Source organism: Hylobates moloch, unplaced genomic scaffold, assembly GCF_009828535.3.
Source record: "Hylobates moloch isolate HMO894 unplaced genomic scaffold, HMol_V3 SCAFFOLD_1, whole genome shotgun sequence".
Classification (NCBI taxonomy): domain Eukaryota; kingdom Metazoa; phylum Chordata; class Mammalia; order Primates; family Hylobatidae; genus Hylobates; species Hylobates moloch.
The window spans coordinates 118,263,602-118,278,459 of NW_026652276.1; the positions used below are offsets into that span (position 1 = coordinate 118,263,602).

General features: G+C 44.1%; 1 protein-coding gene across 5 annotated transcripts in view; it reads left to right on the forward strand.

The window, feature by feature from the left end:
* Positions 1 to 14,858, forward strand: part of COBL (cordon-bleu WH2 repeat protein) — a 308,687-nt gene that overhangs the window by 171,489 nt on the left and 122,340 nt on the right. For all 5 annotated transcript variants that reach the window (XM_032758027.2, XM_032758029.2, XM_032758028.2 and 2 more), the window contains one exon: positions 10,699 to 10,872. In XM_032758027.2, the coding sequence (XP_032613918.1) occupies positions 10,699 to 10,872 (174 nt within the window). The remainder of the gene's footprint in view (positions 1 to 10,698; positions 10,873 to 14,858) is intronic.

Consider the following 14,858-nt stretch of genomic DNA (forward strand, 5'->3'; position numbering starts at 1 on the left):
ACTTCCTGCAGGTTAATGAGCAGCCCCCTGCTGGCTCCGCATCACCATGCCCAAGGTGGGGAGCTGAGAATGTCACACCCTTCCTGGGGCTGCCAGGGGATCAGCAGCCGTATCTGCTCTCCAGCTTCCCAATGGATCACAGCCCTCCTATTAAGTAACTTTTGTAGGTCTTGGGTTTTCCTCCTGACTGCTCTGACCTGCTCATCTTGAGTTGGAAAGAAGCGAGGGAATATCCCGTATTCCTTGCGACTGCCCCTCTGCACCACCTGCCTTTACATGAGAAAATGCACAGCTCTTCATCAGGCCTTCTTTCTAACTCTCCCTGCTTCCCAGAAATCTGGGCTATTGCCCCCACCCCGCATTCCTGCACTAGCAGCTCCACGGCGGTCACCTTCCTCTGTCCCCTCTTTTTATTTCCAACAAGAGATAATATCTTAATGGGAGAATGGAATGGGGCATGGCAGAAGAGCTACAGAATCTGAGTCCCACAGGTCATGCCAGAAAATAGGAAAGGACTGGGGCTAAATAACAAGATTGCCAGGAGAACCTCAAGGAAACTGCTGATTGCTTTGAAGGTGAACTTCATGGGTGACCTTGAGATGCGTATGCCTGGCAGCCCCTCCCTGCAGTCATGGGGATGTGCACTTGACCAGCCGTTATGCTTTGCAGCAATTCTAAAAGGAGGTGGCGGGGAGCCCCAAGGAGGGACTGATTAATTATTTGTTAATTAACAATAGAGTACCCAAATCTGTGAGTGATTTACTTACACAGACAAAAGCCATTCAGTTTCACCTGGAAAACGTGATTATTCCCTCTCTGATACACTTTTTGAAGAAGACAGAAGGATGGAGTTGCAGCTCTTGCACAGATGCTGCTCAGAGGCTGGCACCTTGCGTGTGAAACCCATGCATATGAAATCATGGGGCTTGGGGCCAGTAAAAATATTGATGGCTGATGATCTAAGGCACTGTTCCTTAAGAGAGAATAAAAATGAGCCACCTCCAGCCTGGGCAATGTGCTGTGATGGTCAGGAGCAAAGGTCAGAGCGGTGGGGCCCACTCTTGATTCCCAAACACAGATGCCTAGTGGGAGCAAACACACGGAAAGATGCCTCCACCTCATTAGTAGTGGGGGAAGTGCAGTTCAAAACCATAGTGAGACACCGCTTCATACACATGAAAGACAACTGTTCAAACAAAAGGAAAAAAATGTTGGCCAGGACGTGGATAAACTGGAACCCTTGTTCATTGCTGGTGAGAATGTAAAATGGTACAGCCACTGTGGAAAGCATTTTGGCTGTTCCTCAGTAAGTTAAACATAGGAATAACAGGCCAGGTGCGGTGGCTCACTCCTGTTATCCTAGCACTTTGGGAGGCCGAGGCGGGCGGATCACCTGAGGTCAGGAGTTCGAGACCAGCCTAGCCAACATGGCAAAACCCCGTCTCTACTAAAAGCACAAAAATTAGCTGGGCATGGTGGCGGGCGCCTGTAATCCCAGCTACTTAGGAGATGGAGGCAGGAGAAGCTTGAACCCGGGAGGTAGAGTTGCAGTGAACTGAATTCGTGCCACTGCACTCCAGCCTGGGCGACAAGAGCGACACTCCATCTCAAAAAAAAAAAAAAAAAGAAAATAACATATGAACCACAATTCTCCTAGGAACATACCCAAAAGAATTAAAATCAGGCCGGGCACGGTGGCTCACACCTATAATCCCAGCACTTTGGGAGGCTGAGGTGGGCTGATCACTTGAGGTCAAGAGTTCAAGACCAGCCTGGCCAACATGGTGAAACCCTGTCTCTACTAAAAATACAAAAAATTAGTTGGGCATGATGGCGGGCACCTGTAATCCCAGCTACTCAGGAGGCTGAGGCAGGAGAATCACTTGAACCTGGGAGGCAGAGGTTGCAGTAAGCTGAGATCGCACCACTGCACTCCAGCCTGGGCGACAAGAGTGAGACTCTGTCTAGAAAAAAAGAATTAAAAACAAGTGAAACAGTACACAAATGCTTACAGCAGCTCTGTTCCCAGTAGCCAAAAAGTAGAAACAATGCTAATGGCCATGAATAGGTGAGTGGGTAAGAATGTGTTATATACATCAAACATTCAGCCTTAACAAGGAATGAAATACTGATGCATGCCGCAATGTGAGCAAACCTTGAAAACATTATGCTAAGTGAAAGAAGCCAAACACAAAGATCGTATATTGTTTGATTTCATTTATATGAAACATATGGAACAGGTAAATCTATAGAGTCCAAAAGCAAATTGGGGTTTGTCCGGGACTGGGGTGGGGAAAGGGGATTGGGGAGTGTCTGCTTAATGGGTACAAGGTCTCCTTTTGGGATGATGAAAACATTCTGAAACTAGATAGTGGTGATGTCTGGATGATAGTGTCAGTGTACTTAACACCACGGATTGTATGCTTTAAAATGGCTAACACGGTTAATTTTATGTTATTACACACATTTTGTTATCATAATTTAAAAAAGGAAAACAGCCAATACCTGGTCCGGCTCCGGGGTTTCAGATATGCTTGGATTGGTGTGCAGCCTGGGTGTGCGCATCATTAAAGCTCCAGGGAGTTCTGTGCAGCTGTTTGCGAACCTCTGCCCCAGAGCCAGCCTGTCTGGCCCCACCACTTCCTAGTGTGTGACCTTGGGCAACCAGTAACTCTCTGTACCTGAGTTTCCTTAGCTGTGAAATGAGGACCATGTAATTACCTTCCTCATAGAGCTGGTATGAGGGTCAAGTGGTTTAATACATGTAAAATTCATGTCTGCACACGAATCTATCACCATTTTCTGAGTCTGGAGTTTAGATTTCCTCCCTAACCGGCTTAGTTGTTCTCTTTGCACCTGGCAGGTGTCAGCTCACATGCCGCCCAGGTGGAGAGACCACACTTCTGCTAGCCTGGGACAGTCCCAACAATGCTGATGTCACTGCATTCTTTCCCATTAGGCTTCCTTTAGGTCACTTGAAAAATAGTTCTATTTTGGATAATAAATTATGTGGCCACCCTCTTAACCCTCTTTTATAGCATACTACATATAGGTAGTGATGAATGGTAAGTCCCTTTAGCAGATTAGAGAGGGCAACATTATAAACAGTGCATCAGAGAATTAGTCTGCTTCCCCAGAGGAGACGCTCTTGAACCACACGGCTACTTTTCCTGCTTCTTAAAAAATAAGTCCTACTTTTCTTGAAAAGAAATTCTGCCAAGGAAGAAATCTGATCAGCTTATTTTCTCCACTCATGACTCAGTTACCTGGAGTTACAGGGAAGCCTTCCTGATTTGGTACACGTTTTAGAAACAATCATATTTATTGCACAGGAATTGTTCCGTTTTTTGTTTTGTTTCTGTGTCCTGTAGTGGTGCCCTTTCAGTCGGCACCCAGACCTGCCCCATGCACATCTACAGCCGAGTTTCTCATTCCTTTCCTGGTCTAGTCCATAGTATTATTAAAATGCTCATTAACAGAATGCCCACTTAACACGAAATACTTGGTTTCGTTTGGAGAAATCCATTTATCTGGAGGAGGGCTACACATAAAATATCACTCTTGATGAAGTATAGAAAACTGAACTTATAAGTCAGTTATTCAAAATGTGTCACCACATAAATTATGGGAAATTTTACATGCGCATTTGAGAGGGAAAAACCTTCCCATTTTCATTAGGATTGTATTATTTATATAAATTGGAACCTCATTTTTCCCTGAAACTGTATCTAATTGAGTTTGCCTCAGCTGAAATCTCACATCTGACCAGAAGCAGTGACACACACACACACAGACACACACACGCATGCAGACTGAGGCATGCCCTGTGAACATCCTTTCTGTGATGCTCTTCTCTGCTGCTGCCAAGCCCCCACTCCTTGCTTTTTAATTCTGGTCAGTCACTACTCTGCACATTATGACTTAACCTTTCATAACCTTCTCTTGCCTTATCCTTCCCCTTTGATGCCCTTCCTCTTACTTTTCCTCCTCCACCTGCCCTGATGAAGTTTGCACCATGCACTGCATCTCTCCCTCCCCCTAGCTTGGCTGGAGATGAGCTTCTGCGGTCTGCTGTGGCCACTGTCACAGGATCCTGCCTGCCTGAGGACACACATCGCATGTCATCCATCTTTGAAGCACCCCGGGACTCATTTCCTTTTAATTTACAAGCTTTTCAGAAACTTCTGCCTTTCTGAAATTGTCATTGTTAAGCATTCTAAACATTCAAATGCCTCGCAGATGGTCCTGCTTCATAAGACTGAAATACTGTCTGATAGCTCACCTTCAATCCTGTCTTCCAGTTTTGTTAAGGGAAAATAAAATACCAGGTCGGGCGCGGTAGCTCATGCCTGCAATCTCAGCACTTTGGGAGGCCGAGGCGGGTGGATCACTTGAGGTCAGCAGTTCAAGACCAGCCTTTCCAAGATGTCAAAACCCTGTCTCTAGTAAAAATACAAAAATGAGCCAGGCGTGGTGGCACACTCCTGTAATCCCAGTTACTCAGGAGGCTGAGGCAGGAGAATCCCTTGAACCAGGGAGGCAGAGGTTGCAGTGAGCCCAGACCACACTATTGCACTCCAGCCTGGGTGACAGATTCTGTCTCAAAAAAAAAAAAAAAATCAAATACCAGTTGGATACTCTTTGTTTGCTCATTTTAAGAAAATGTCTTGCCAGGCGAGAAACCATCAGAGAGCTTATGTGACACGGTATTTTGTTGGCTGAAATATGCATCCAGACCAAATAGCCTCTGCCACTTTTCTTCTTCTAAATACTTAAATTGCCATCCCCCAGGCGTTCCATGGGGGCACTTGGCCAAAAAAGAGCGATAGTTTCCTACTCGCCTCACCCTGTGGAAATGAGATTCCTAAGTTCCATTGTCCTGCCCATTCATGGTGTTCAGTTCACATGAAGCTGGCATGCTTCATGGTTCTTTCTTTGCCACTTCCTCAGAATCAGTGCAGGATTTCCAGGATGCCAAAAGACAGCTCGGGATTTGGTTCAGGGATTCAGCTTAAGTAGTGTCTGTCAGGAAGGCTGTGCCCTGAGGATAAGGAAATGCAAAGACAGAGAACACCCTCTTGGGAAGGAAAGTTGGCCTTGCCCTTACCCAAGACTGTGCCAGCCACCACAGATGAGAAGCAGTATTCTCCCCATTGTCGCCTCACCAGGAGCTTTGACAGACCTGAGTTGCTCTGCCCAACAGACCCCAGGGAATGCCCGTTTGCCTCATCTGGTTTGTGTTGCATTGTTCTGCCTTGAGTCCTGTCGACACCTGGATCTAAAGAAAAGCCAGTGTGGATAACAGGTTCTGGAATCTTCCCTCCCACTTGATTCTTTAACAAAGCATTTGAAAAAAAAAAAAAAAAAAAAAGGTTGTAAAGCCTTTCAAAAGGGGGCAGCATCGTCTAAGGAGAGGAGGCTGCAGGCAGCAACAGGAACATATTTCTAGTTTCATCTTTCTAGTTTATTCTATCACTAGGGAGCTGAGCCATCCTGAGTAGCTCAGTCTGGGCCTCAGTTTTTCTAGTTTATTCTATCACTAGGGCACAGAGCCATCCTGAGTAGCGCTGTCTGGGCCTCAGTTTTTCTCACCATCAAAACAGCAGACATCATGCCATTCTAAGAGGATCTGATCCCATTTAGAAGAGCCTATGCTGAGAGGGTTGTTGATTGCCAGCTCAGAGTATACTTATTGTAACCAAAACATGTCCCTTAACCTTGAAATAGAAATCAACATCTGAATTCCTCAATAGCCATGTCAAAAGTTCTACTCAGGCTTTTGGTAGACTTGATTAAATGAGTCAAGATATAATTGTATTTGTAGGATGGACACCTTTGAGAAATGGAAACAAAATGATCATCTCTTTAAAAAAAAAAAATCAATTTAAACAGATTTCAGGTACAGCATCTCCTGTTTGTCCCTGGAAGTGTATTGTGCAGTACAGTAGGGGGCTGAAGTCCACCAAGTCCCTTTTTGTTGTATGAACAGATTGATCCATCTTAGGCTGTGTGATGGGGGTGCTTGTGAGGCAGCTCTGTGAGGATCTCTTCAAGAATTTTGGCAAAGGGAAATGAAACATGGCAGTCTGTGCTGACTCGAAATAGGGATGTTTACCTTGAACATGCTCAGCTTCTTGTCTGGTACTGATCTCTGATCAATTATAAGTCAATGAGCGAGGGAGACAACGTGTTCTCTGCGGTACCTGTGAGCCCTAAAAGTATTGCAGGGACACCCTGCACTCTCAGGGCCCTATCAGGTTCTATGGGGCACTTTGCTGTCAGGGCCGTGCCCCTGCTGCCTGGTGCTAGCTCTGCATAGCTCCTTGTCCCTGTCAGTGGAGTAGTGTTTTGTTGTCACAATAAAAGTCAAATAAAAGGAAAATAAGCTTTGCTGAGATGAATACATTTTAAACAGAAGCAATCAAATATGTACATATATATACACACACACACACCCATGCATACATAAATGTTTGTGTGTGTGTAAATTTAAAATTAGGAACCATGTCAAAAGCACTTGTGGCAGATGATACTGGTTTTATTTTGAGCCGACACTCAGATCTGGAAACGGTTAGCTTCCTCTTCTTCCTGTCTTCTCTCCCCAGATGTGCATATGAGGGTCAAATCACTGATGTTTTATACTGAATGTAATGATTTAATTGGCTATCAGTGGTGTGGTGACACGGACACAGAGAGTTTTGCATTGTCTTTGGTGGGCGCCATTGAATTCGACTATCCATTGAATGACAGCAGCTGGCCTGGAGAAAGTTTAAATCCCACCAACCAAAGTCCCATGAAGCCTGAGACAGAAGGTTTTGTTTGCTTAGTTTTCTTTTCTGTTATTCATTGCTTTTTCTTAATGATTTATCTGGTTGCACTTGCAACTCCTGAGAAAATTTGATAAGATCATGACTGCCAACATCTGTGGATTTTGGTGCCAACCTTTGGTGAGAGCTATGACTCACTTCCCTACAAAAAAAGAACTTGATATTAAAAACATGTATATATTGACAAGCTTGGACAGGAAACCAAACCTCTCTTGCAGGCAAGCAGTGGCCTGTCCCTCATGAACTTTGCCACTTTATAGCAGGAGACAACCACGGAAACTGGGATAATAGGGGGGGCCAAGCCGTTTTTGACTCCAGGCATGCGTTAAGCTCTTGGTTTTCCCTTTGACTTCGTATTGATATGAGTCAGGACTTTAAAGGACTCAATACTTCACAATGTTTTCCTCCCACATTATTCTGTGGATTGCTTTCTAAATTCTGCACACAAATTCCAAAAGTAGGGAAAGCAGGAAGACAGAAATGAAACACAAGTATTCTCTGGACAGCAAAAAGTTTTCGGCTTCCCATGGGTTGAAGGTTGAGAAACACTGTGGAGTAGCAGAACTGAGGAGAGGGCCTGGTGGCTCAGGACCACTGGACCCTGCAATCCACCTCCTTGGGAGCATTGTGGGAGGTGGGAAGAGATATTTGTTAATTGTGTAGAACAAATTAGGGGAGAAAAATCATCTGTTCTATTGAAATTCAGTTAAGTTCCAGAGTCACAGATGAAGGCCTCATGAGGAGCCCATTGTCTGAAGATAATCAATATCAGAACTTCTAGGAGGACTTGGAATGGGGTGCACTTTCGCCTTCTGACTTTCTGCCATTCAAGGTCATCTCACTGTGGCCCTCTTGAGGTCATTGTCACCCAAAATAGGTATCAGAGAAGAAGAAAACCACATATATTAGACACTTCTAATGTGCTTTATCTAAATTACCTCATTTAATGCTTGTAACAACTTTGAAGGCAATGGAATTTTCCCCATTTTAAAGATAGGGATGTACCTACTATATGGGGTCTGTTCCCATTCCTTAAAAAGTAGATAATGCAAAATGTCCAGGATGCTTATGACAGCAAAAAAAATTATGAATTAAAACCTGAAATCAATATGCAATGGAAGGGGGCTGTAAAGTTCTTTTAAGAGATTATTCTGCACAGACCTTCCTTAAGTGCTCAGGGCACTTACGGGACAGAGGTGGATTCACAGCAGTGTTGAGTGATCAGTCAGGCAGGCATAGTTGTGGTGAGGACCGAGGACAAGAGGAACTGGGAGTTCCATGTCTAGACAGGGTGGAGTGAAGACAAGCAATTAGATATGTGGTTGTGGAATGCACTGCCATGGACATCGTGTTTCTGGGATGTCAGATGGGGCATGTGTGCTTTAGAGATAGCAGGTGGCATGGGTAGAGGTGTATAGTTCTTCGACTACCACAGCTTTAAGCATCCTCCAAAATGTGTGTTTACATGTGTGAGTGCACGCCTGTGAGTGTGTGCACATGTGCATGAGTGTGTGCATGTGCAGTCACTGTCAGCAGACGTTATGGATGAGGAAACAGAACAATGTGGAAGGTCCCAGTGTCCATGCTCTGGCCATATGCTAAGTGACTACTGATGAGGAAAGATGGGGTTTGCATTCCCCCTGGATCTGGGGGTATTTGTACAAACCAGCCATCCAGCAAAACACCTTTCCAGCTCCAGAACTGTGAATAGCAAAATCCCTTCTCTGGTTTGCTTCCTGTGCTTCATTTAGTCTTCTAGATCCTGCAGGGTTAAATAAATCTGAGTTGCGTCTCCCTGAGTCCTCACTGTTGCCATGGAGGTGGATGTAAGGCAGAGTTTATTTTGCGTGGCTTATTTGCTTAGTAATGACTATGATGGCTGCAGAACTCAAGGACTCAAGGGAGCAATTTACATTTTTCTGTAGGAGCCTAAATAGGCATAGACGAGTTTTCTGGGTGTTAGTTTCTTTTCTGTTATATCACCGTCACCTATTTCCTATGGGAACTCTGTACCTGATGGCCAAAGCATCGGGCATCATTGATGTTCAGTGTCTGCAGGGAAGCACTAATGGCGTAAAAAGCAGCCTTCATGGAGTGCTTTGTCCTTTGGCTTTAATATTTAAGCACAAGAAAATCTGTGACTCAATTTTTTTTCAGGAAAACAAATGATAGTATAACTGGCAGAGCAACAGCATTTGTGTCTGAGCACAAATAATACTAGGCTATTGTTTAATAACGATGGATTTCCTTTATATCTTCATTTTAAATATGGAGAACTAGTTGTTCAAATGAAATCTTACCACAAGCTTATTATGTAAAATATGAAAGCATAGTGACCCAGAGGGTCATCTGTCTATTCATTCAGTCTGAGGAAGGTTGACTGAAGGGCCCTCCACCTACCAGAAACTGTTTGGAGCTGGGATTACATACAGTTTTCAGTAAAAATGAGTGATAATTACTGTCTTCATTGAGTTCACATCTTAATGGGAGAGAAAGATACAAACAAGCAAGTATAATAATCATAAAATAATCATAATAGCTACTTAGTTTGTGTACTTAGTTGGGTACTTAGTTTGTGCCAAGAACTCCTTTTTTTTTTTTTTAAGAAGTGGGATCTCACTCTGTCTTCCAGTGACTCCAGCATGGCTCACTACAGCCTCAAACTCAGGCTCAAGAGATCCTCCCACCTTAGCCTCCCAAGTAGCTGGGACTAAAGGTGTGCATCACCACACCCAGCCAATGTGCCAAGAACTCTTTCAAGCTCTTTTACATCCAGTCACTCATTTGATTCACATGATAGCTTTGTAATGCAGGAACTATTATTTACCCCAGTTTTACAGGAGATAAACTGGGATAGGGAGAAATTAAAAAATTGCCCAAGGTTTGTATCTTACTCCTGACACCAAAAAATACCTCGTCTAAGGTCAAAAGAAGGAATCAAACCCAGGCAGTGTCTCCAAGATCTGTGGGCTTAACCCCTTTACTGCATTGGCTGTCAGTGTTGACTGTGTCCATGGTAACAGGTGCTGTGGAAGATCTGCCAGGGCTAGGAGAGAAGAGGCACCAGGACACAGCATGGTACCATCTTGTTTTCAATTTGAAGTTAGAGTGCTGGTTCTGCTGGTTCCCCAAATGCTCTTTATGCACTAGCACTTACATGATTCTATTAAGCAGACCTTAGGGAGAAAAAAGATTCAAAAAGTTTGTGTGTCCTGTAGCCTGCTCCCCCTGGTGTAGAAATTGCCCCTTGAGAGCAATTAGTTAGTGTGTTGGTTTGTATTTCTTTCAGCTTATTGGGTATCTGTCACTAAGTACTGTACTGATGGTCCTAGACAGTCTTCACAACATATTGCTTATACCACATTGTCAGTTTTCATAACTTCTGAAAATTAGAAGAAACATAAGCCCCCTCCTGGCAACAAGTGGAGTACTTCCCAAGATGACCGAGACTGTTGGTGTCTTCCCCATGAAGATGTATTTCTTGATCAGTGCCTTCCTCTTTTCAGTGTCTAAGAGCTCATTCTGACAACGGGTTAAAGTTTTAAGGAGGCCAATTCACACGTGCAGGTTGGTCAAGAGGTTTAAATGATTCTAGCTGCTAAGTGTTCTCTTAGTGGCTTAAAGAGTCTGCCATCGCCTTCATGATTAAGAAAGGGAGCCTCACAGCATGAGTCTGTCCTGCAGCATCTTCTCCAGCTTTCCCTAGAAAGCTACAGGCAGGGCTTGCTCAGGCCATTCAAGCTGACTGCAGAAACAGCTGCCATTCAAGCTCAGGTGGATGGATTGGAACTTTGTCTTCACATGTGAGCATTCATACGGGGAGAAGTCATCTCATACTGATTTGGTTTTCTGTTTGTCTCTTCCCCAACAGGGCTGTTTAACGACACCCAACTCCCCATCCATGCACTCACGTTCCCTTACGCTGGGTCCATCCCTCTCGCTGGGCAGCATCTCAGGGGTGTCCGTGAAGTCGGAGATGAAGAAACGCCGAGCCCCTCCTCCTCCAGGTTCAGGGCCACCTGTGCAAGACAAGGCATCGGAAAAGGTAGGGCAGTGGGCTGTTCTCACAACCAAAGCATCTTTTCAGTGACACCGTTGATTCTTCCAAAGCTCCCTGGGAACACAGTAATCCTTCATGTTTGTGGCTGTAGTGACTGGAGTGTTGAGGGCAAATATTTAAGCTTTATTTAGAAGTAAAGGCAAGATGCCAGGAAGGGCTCATGATTTTAACTCTGACAAGCTGAGTTCCCCAGGGTAGTCAGGATACACCCAGCAGCCCAGTCCTGCTCCCCACACACCCTAATATGTCAGATTCACCGTGCAGCTGTAAAGATAAGGATGCGGTCTTCTTCCCTGGACTGAGATGTTTCTGACTGACTGCATCCCAGCTTCCTGTGGAGGCAGCATGCCACAAATGCCAACATTTACAGAAAGCAAATTCAGAATCCATTCATTCTGTGGCAGGACTTTATTTCCTAACTCTTGTCACTTGTGTCATGTGGCCTAGCCTAGTTGCATAGTTTGAGAGTGTCACACCCCTGCTAGTCTTTAGGTTCAAAGCCCCTTTTTACTCATTTGCTCTCAAAATATCCTAAAAACTAAGTCTGTGCCTCCTGAATGTGAGGCTTGGCCCCTGGATCTTGATTAAAAGTTATAGCAGCAGATACTAAATGGCAGGGTCCTGACATGTCATGTAATTTCCTTATCAGCCTGCTTGTCGGTCTGTCCAGGTAGTCCATCTGTCCATCTATTTTTGCAAGTCAGTCCTCTGGACATCCATCTCTGTTCCTTCATGGGTATTCTTTATCCCTGGGTCTCAGAGACCATCCTTCTCCCATCCTTAGTCCTTCATATCCCTAAAAATCTATCTGAAAAGCCTGTAGTGCAACACATTTTCAAAGAAAATATTTTTATTTTTGCGTCTCTTAAATATTTTCTAGGCCAGATGCAGTAGCTCACGCCTGTAATCCCAGCACTTTGGTAGGCCAAGGCAGGAGGATCACCTGAAGTCAGGAGTTCAAGACCAACCATGGCCAACATGGTGAAATCCCGTCTCTACTAAAAATACAAAATTAGCTGGGCATGGTGGTACACGCTACTCAGAAGGCTGAGGCAGGAGAATTGCTTGAACCCGGGAGGCAGAGGTTGCAGTGAGCCAAGATCACGCCACTGCACTCTAGCCTGGGTGACAAGAGAGAAACTCTGTCTCAAAAAAAAAAAAAAAAAGAATATATACATATATTCTAATGAAACTGACTTATTTTGAGTTCTTCATGATATATTAGCTGTGTTTTCATAAAAAGAAATTTAGGCACAAATGGTACCTTTTTGTCGTATGCATCCGTGATAAGATGATGCAAATGGAAAACAAAGCTGTTTCTTCTGATTATCTGCAGTGTGTCTCATTAATTTACTTGGATGTAGATTCTGAACTTTTTTATAGCGTGCAGACCATATTGATAGCATTGGCCTTTCCCAGCTACATGCCCCTGGGAATGTCTTTTTGCTTTGGCTTAGGATAGGTATTTCTTTAGTTAGTAATAAAAAGTATGACTTCCAGGATCAATATTATGTCAGCTTTTTTCTTTTAATAAGAATTGTATTTTCTTAATGCGATAAAATGTAGATGGTGAACTGTACCAGCATTTTAAAAATTTCTCCCACCCAGAAAAGATGTTGTATTTTTGTGCATTTAATGTGCTTACCCACAGTGGATAAAGCCTGCTTGAGTGGGAAAATGTGCAGTAAGTAGAGAATTGGGAATTCTGAATGAAAAATAAATAGTACTTTATACCCTGTAGAATGAACAGAGTTTCCTCTGAGGCAGTAAAAGCTTTTTGCTGAAATCTGTTTTATTTGGCACAGAATGCGTGGAGAAATTGGCTCATGGAAACCATCTTCCTTTTTAAGCATATGAGTGGCATATGGATTAGATTTAAGCATTTGTTATGAACATGCTTTTTTAAACTGAAAGGTATTTTTTTATTTACTAATTTCTGGGAAAAGAACCCAAAAATGTATTGTCGTCGTTGTTGGGGAAGAACGTCAATTCCTTCTTCATGAACTTCCTTCCATATAAAGATAAGATGTTTGTTTGGGAAGCCTTATTTATATGCAACTGTTACTAACACCAGTGTCCTGAACGAGGAGGAAAGGTTCATTTTCAGGGACATGACTAGTTGTAAGAAAATGAGAATGCCTACATTTGTATATTTTAAAATATTATTTTGTATCAACCAGTTTAAAAAATTCAATATTTGTTTCTTCAAGTTCTAATGGTGGGATAATTTTAGCCATCCTCCAGTTCATCTGAAAATTTTCTAAAAATTGTAATCATTATGTTAGTATTTGTCACCTCATTATGTATTCATAATTTGATCGTGTGTGTTTATTATTTCTAAAGGTATTTTTTGAAGAGGTTTTCCCAGAGGTGTTAGAGCCTGGAGGTGACCGAATGCTCTCCTCAGACCCCATGGCTCTTCCCACAGTACTGTGAATGCAGCTTTTATTATGTGGAAACTTCAGACCAGAATGATTGATTGTACACATTAAGGCACCTTATGCTCTCAGGATTTCTCAGACTTGAGCAGGCATCAGATCACCCAAAGGGCTTGTTAAAACACATTTTTCTGGGCCCCACCTGAGCGCTGATTCAGTAGGTCTGGATGGGGCCTGAACATTTGCATCTTAAGTGCTGCCGCTCTGGCGAACCCCACTTTGAGAACCACCCCTCCATAGCAAACTACCTCCCTCAGCTGCTCGCTCTGAATTTTGACTACTCAAAGGCAACAGATCTGCTAAGAGATTCTTCAGTAGGAAAGTTACCTGAAAATGAATCCATCTATGCTGTAGAATAATAATTATATGCAGTTTTCCATAAAGTTTGCTTAGGCCTAAAGTTGTGTGTTAAAACACATCAGTAGCATCCACTCCTTCTCACTGGGACCCAGGAAACCCTCATGCGGGAGGAGAGAGGAATTGTCTGTTCTGCACAGGATTTTCTTCCTGCTTCATCTCCTAGGGCCCACACTGTCCTCTCACCATCGTGCCGTGTACAGAGGGTGAACTCTCCCTTTGTCCTGGACCCTAGGCAGCTGCTGGAATTCTTGCTCACTGCTCTTGCATTTGGGTTAGAGCCCCCTTCCTATACTGAGTGATATGGTTTGGATGTTTGTCCCCTCCAAATCTCATGTTGAAATGTGATCCTAGTTGGAGGTGGGGCCTGGTGGGAGGTGTTTGGGTCATGGAGATGGATCTCTCATGAATGGCTTGGTGCCATCCCCATGGGGATGAGTGAGTTCTCTCTCTGGTAGTTTACCTGAGATCTGATTGTTTAAAAGTGTGTGGCAGCCCCGCCAACCTTGCTCCCTCTCTCACCATGTGACATGCCTGATCCGCCTTTGCCTTTCACCATGAGTAAAAGCTTCCTGAGGCCTCACCAGAAGCTGAGCAGATGCTGGCATCATGCTTCCTGTACAGTCTATGGAATCATGAGCCAATTAAACCCTTTTTCTTTGTAAATTACCCAGTCTCAGGTGTTTCTTTAGAGTAACACAGACTGACTAACACACCAGGTCTTTAGCAACCCATCCTGAAGGAGAGTTTGTTTTCCTCTTATTTGCTCATGGTTTCCTCACTTGTTCTGCTCTTGGGCCAGGATTAAGATTGTGAGTAGGGGCTGTCAACACAGATGCCTGGGTGGGCATCCCTCTGCTCATCTCCAGTCCTGAGTTTCCTCTGTAAAATGGGAACAGTAAGAACAGCACTAGCCAGTGATTGCAGTAGTGGTCAGACATACATCTCATGGCACTTGCCTGGGTTCCGATCCCAGCTTGGCCAGCAGTAGAAATGGGAGCTTGGATGAGATCACCCTTCTCTGTGCCTTGTGTCCTTAGGTGTGTGCTCTGCATAAAGGTGGGAGATGAGAGCTGGCCACAGTGCAGTGGGGGACAGAAGTAGCCAGCGTGCCTAAAGCAGGGAGGGCAGGACAGAGGGGGTGAAGGGTCCATGGCCCCAGCCAGGGTTCTGTAT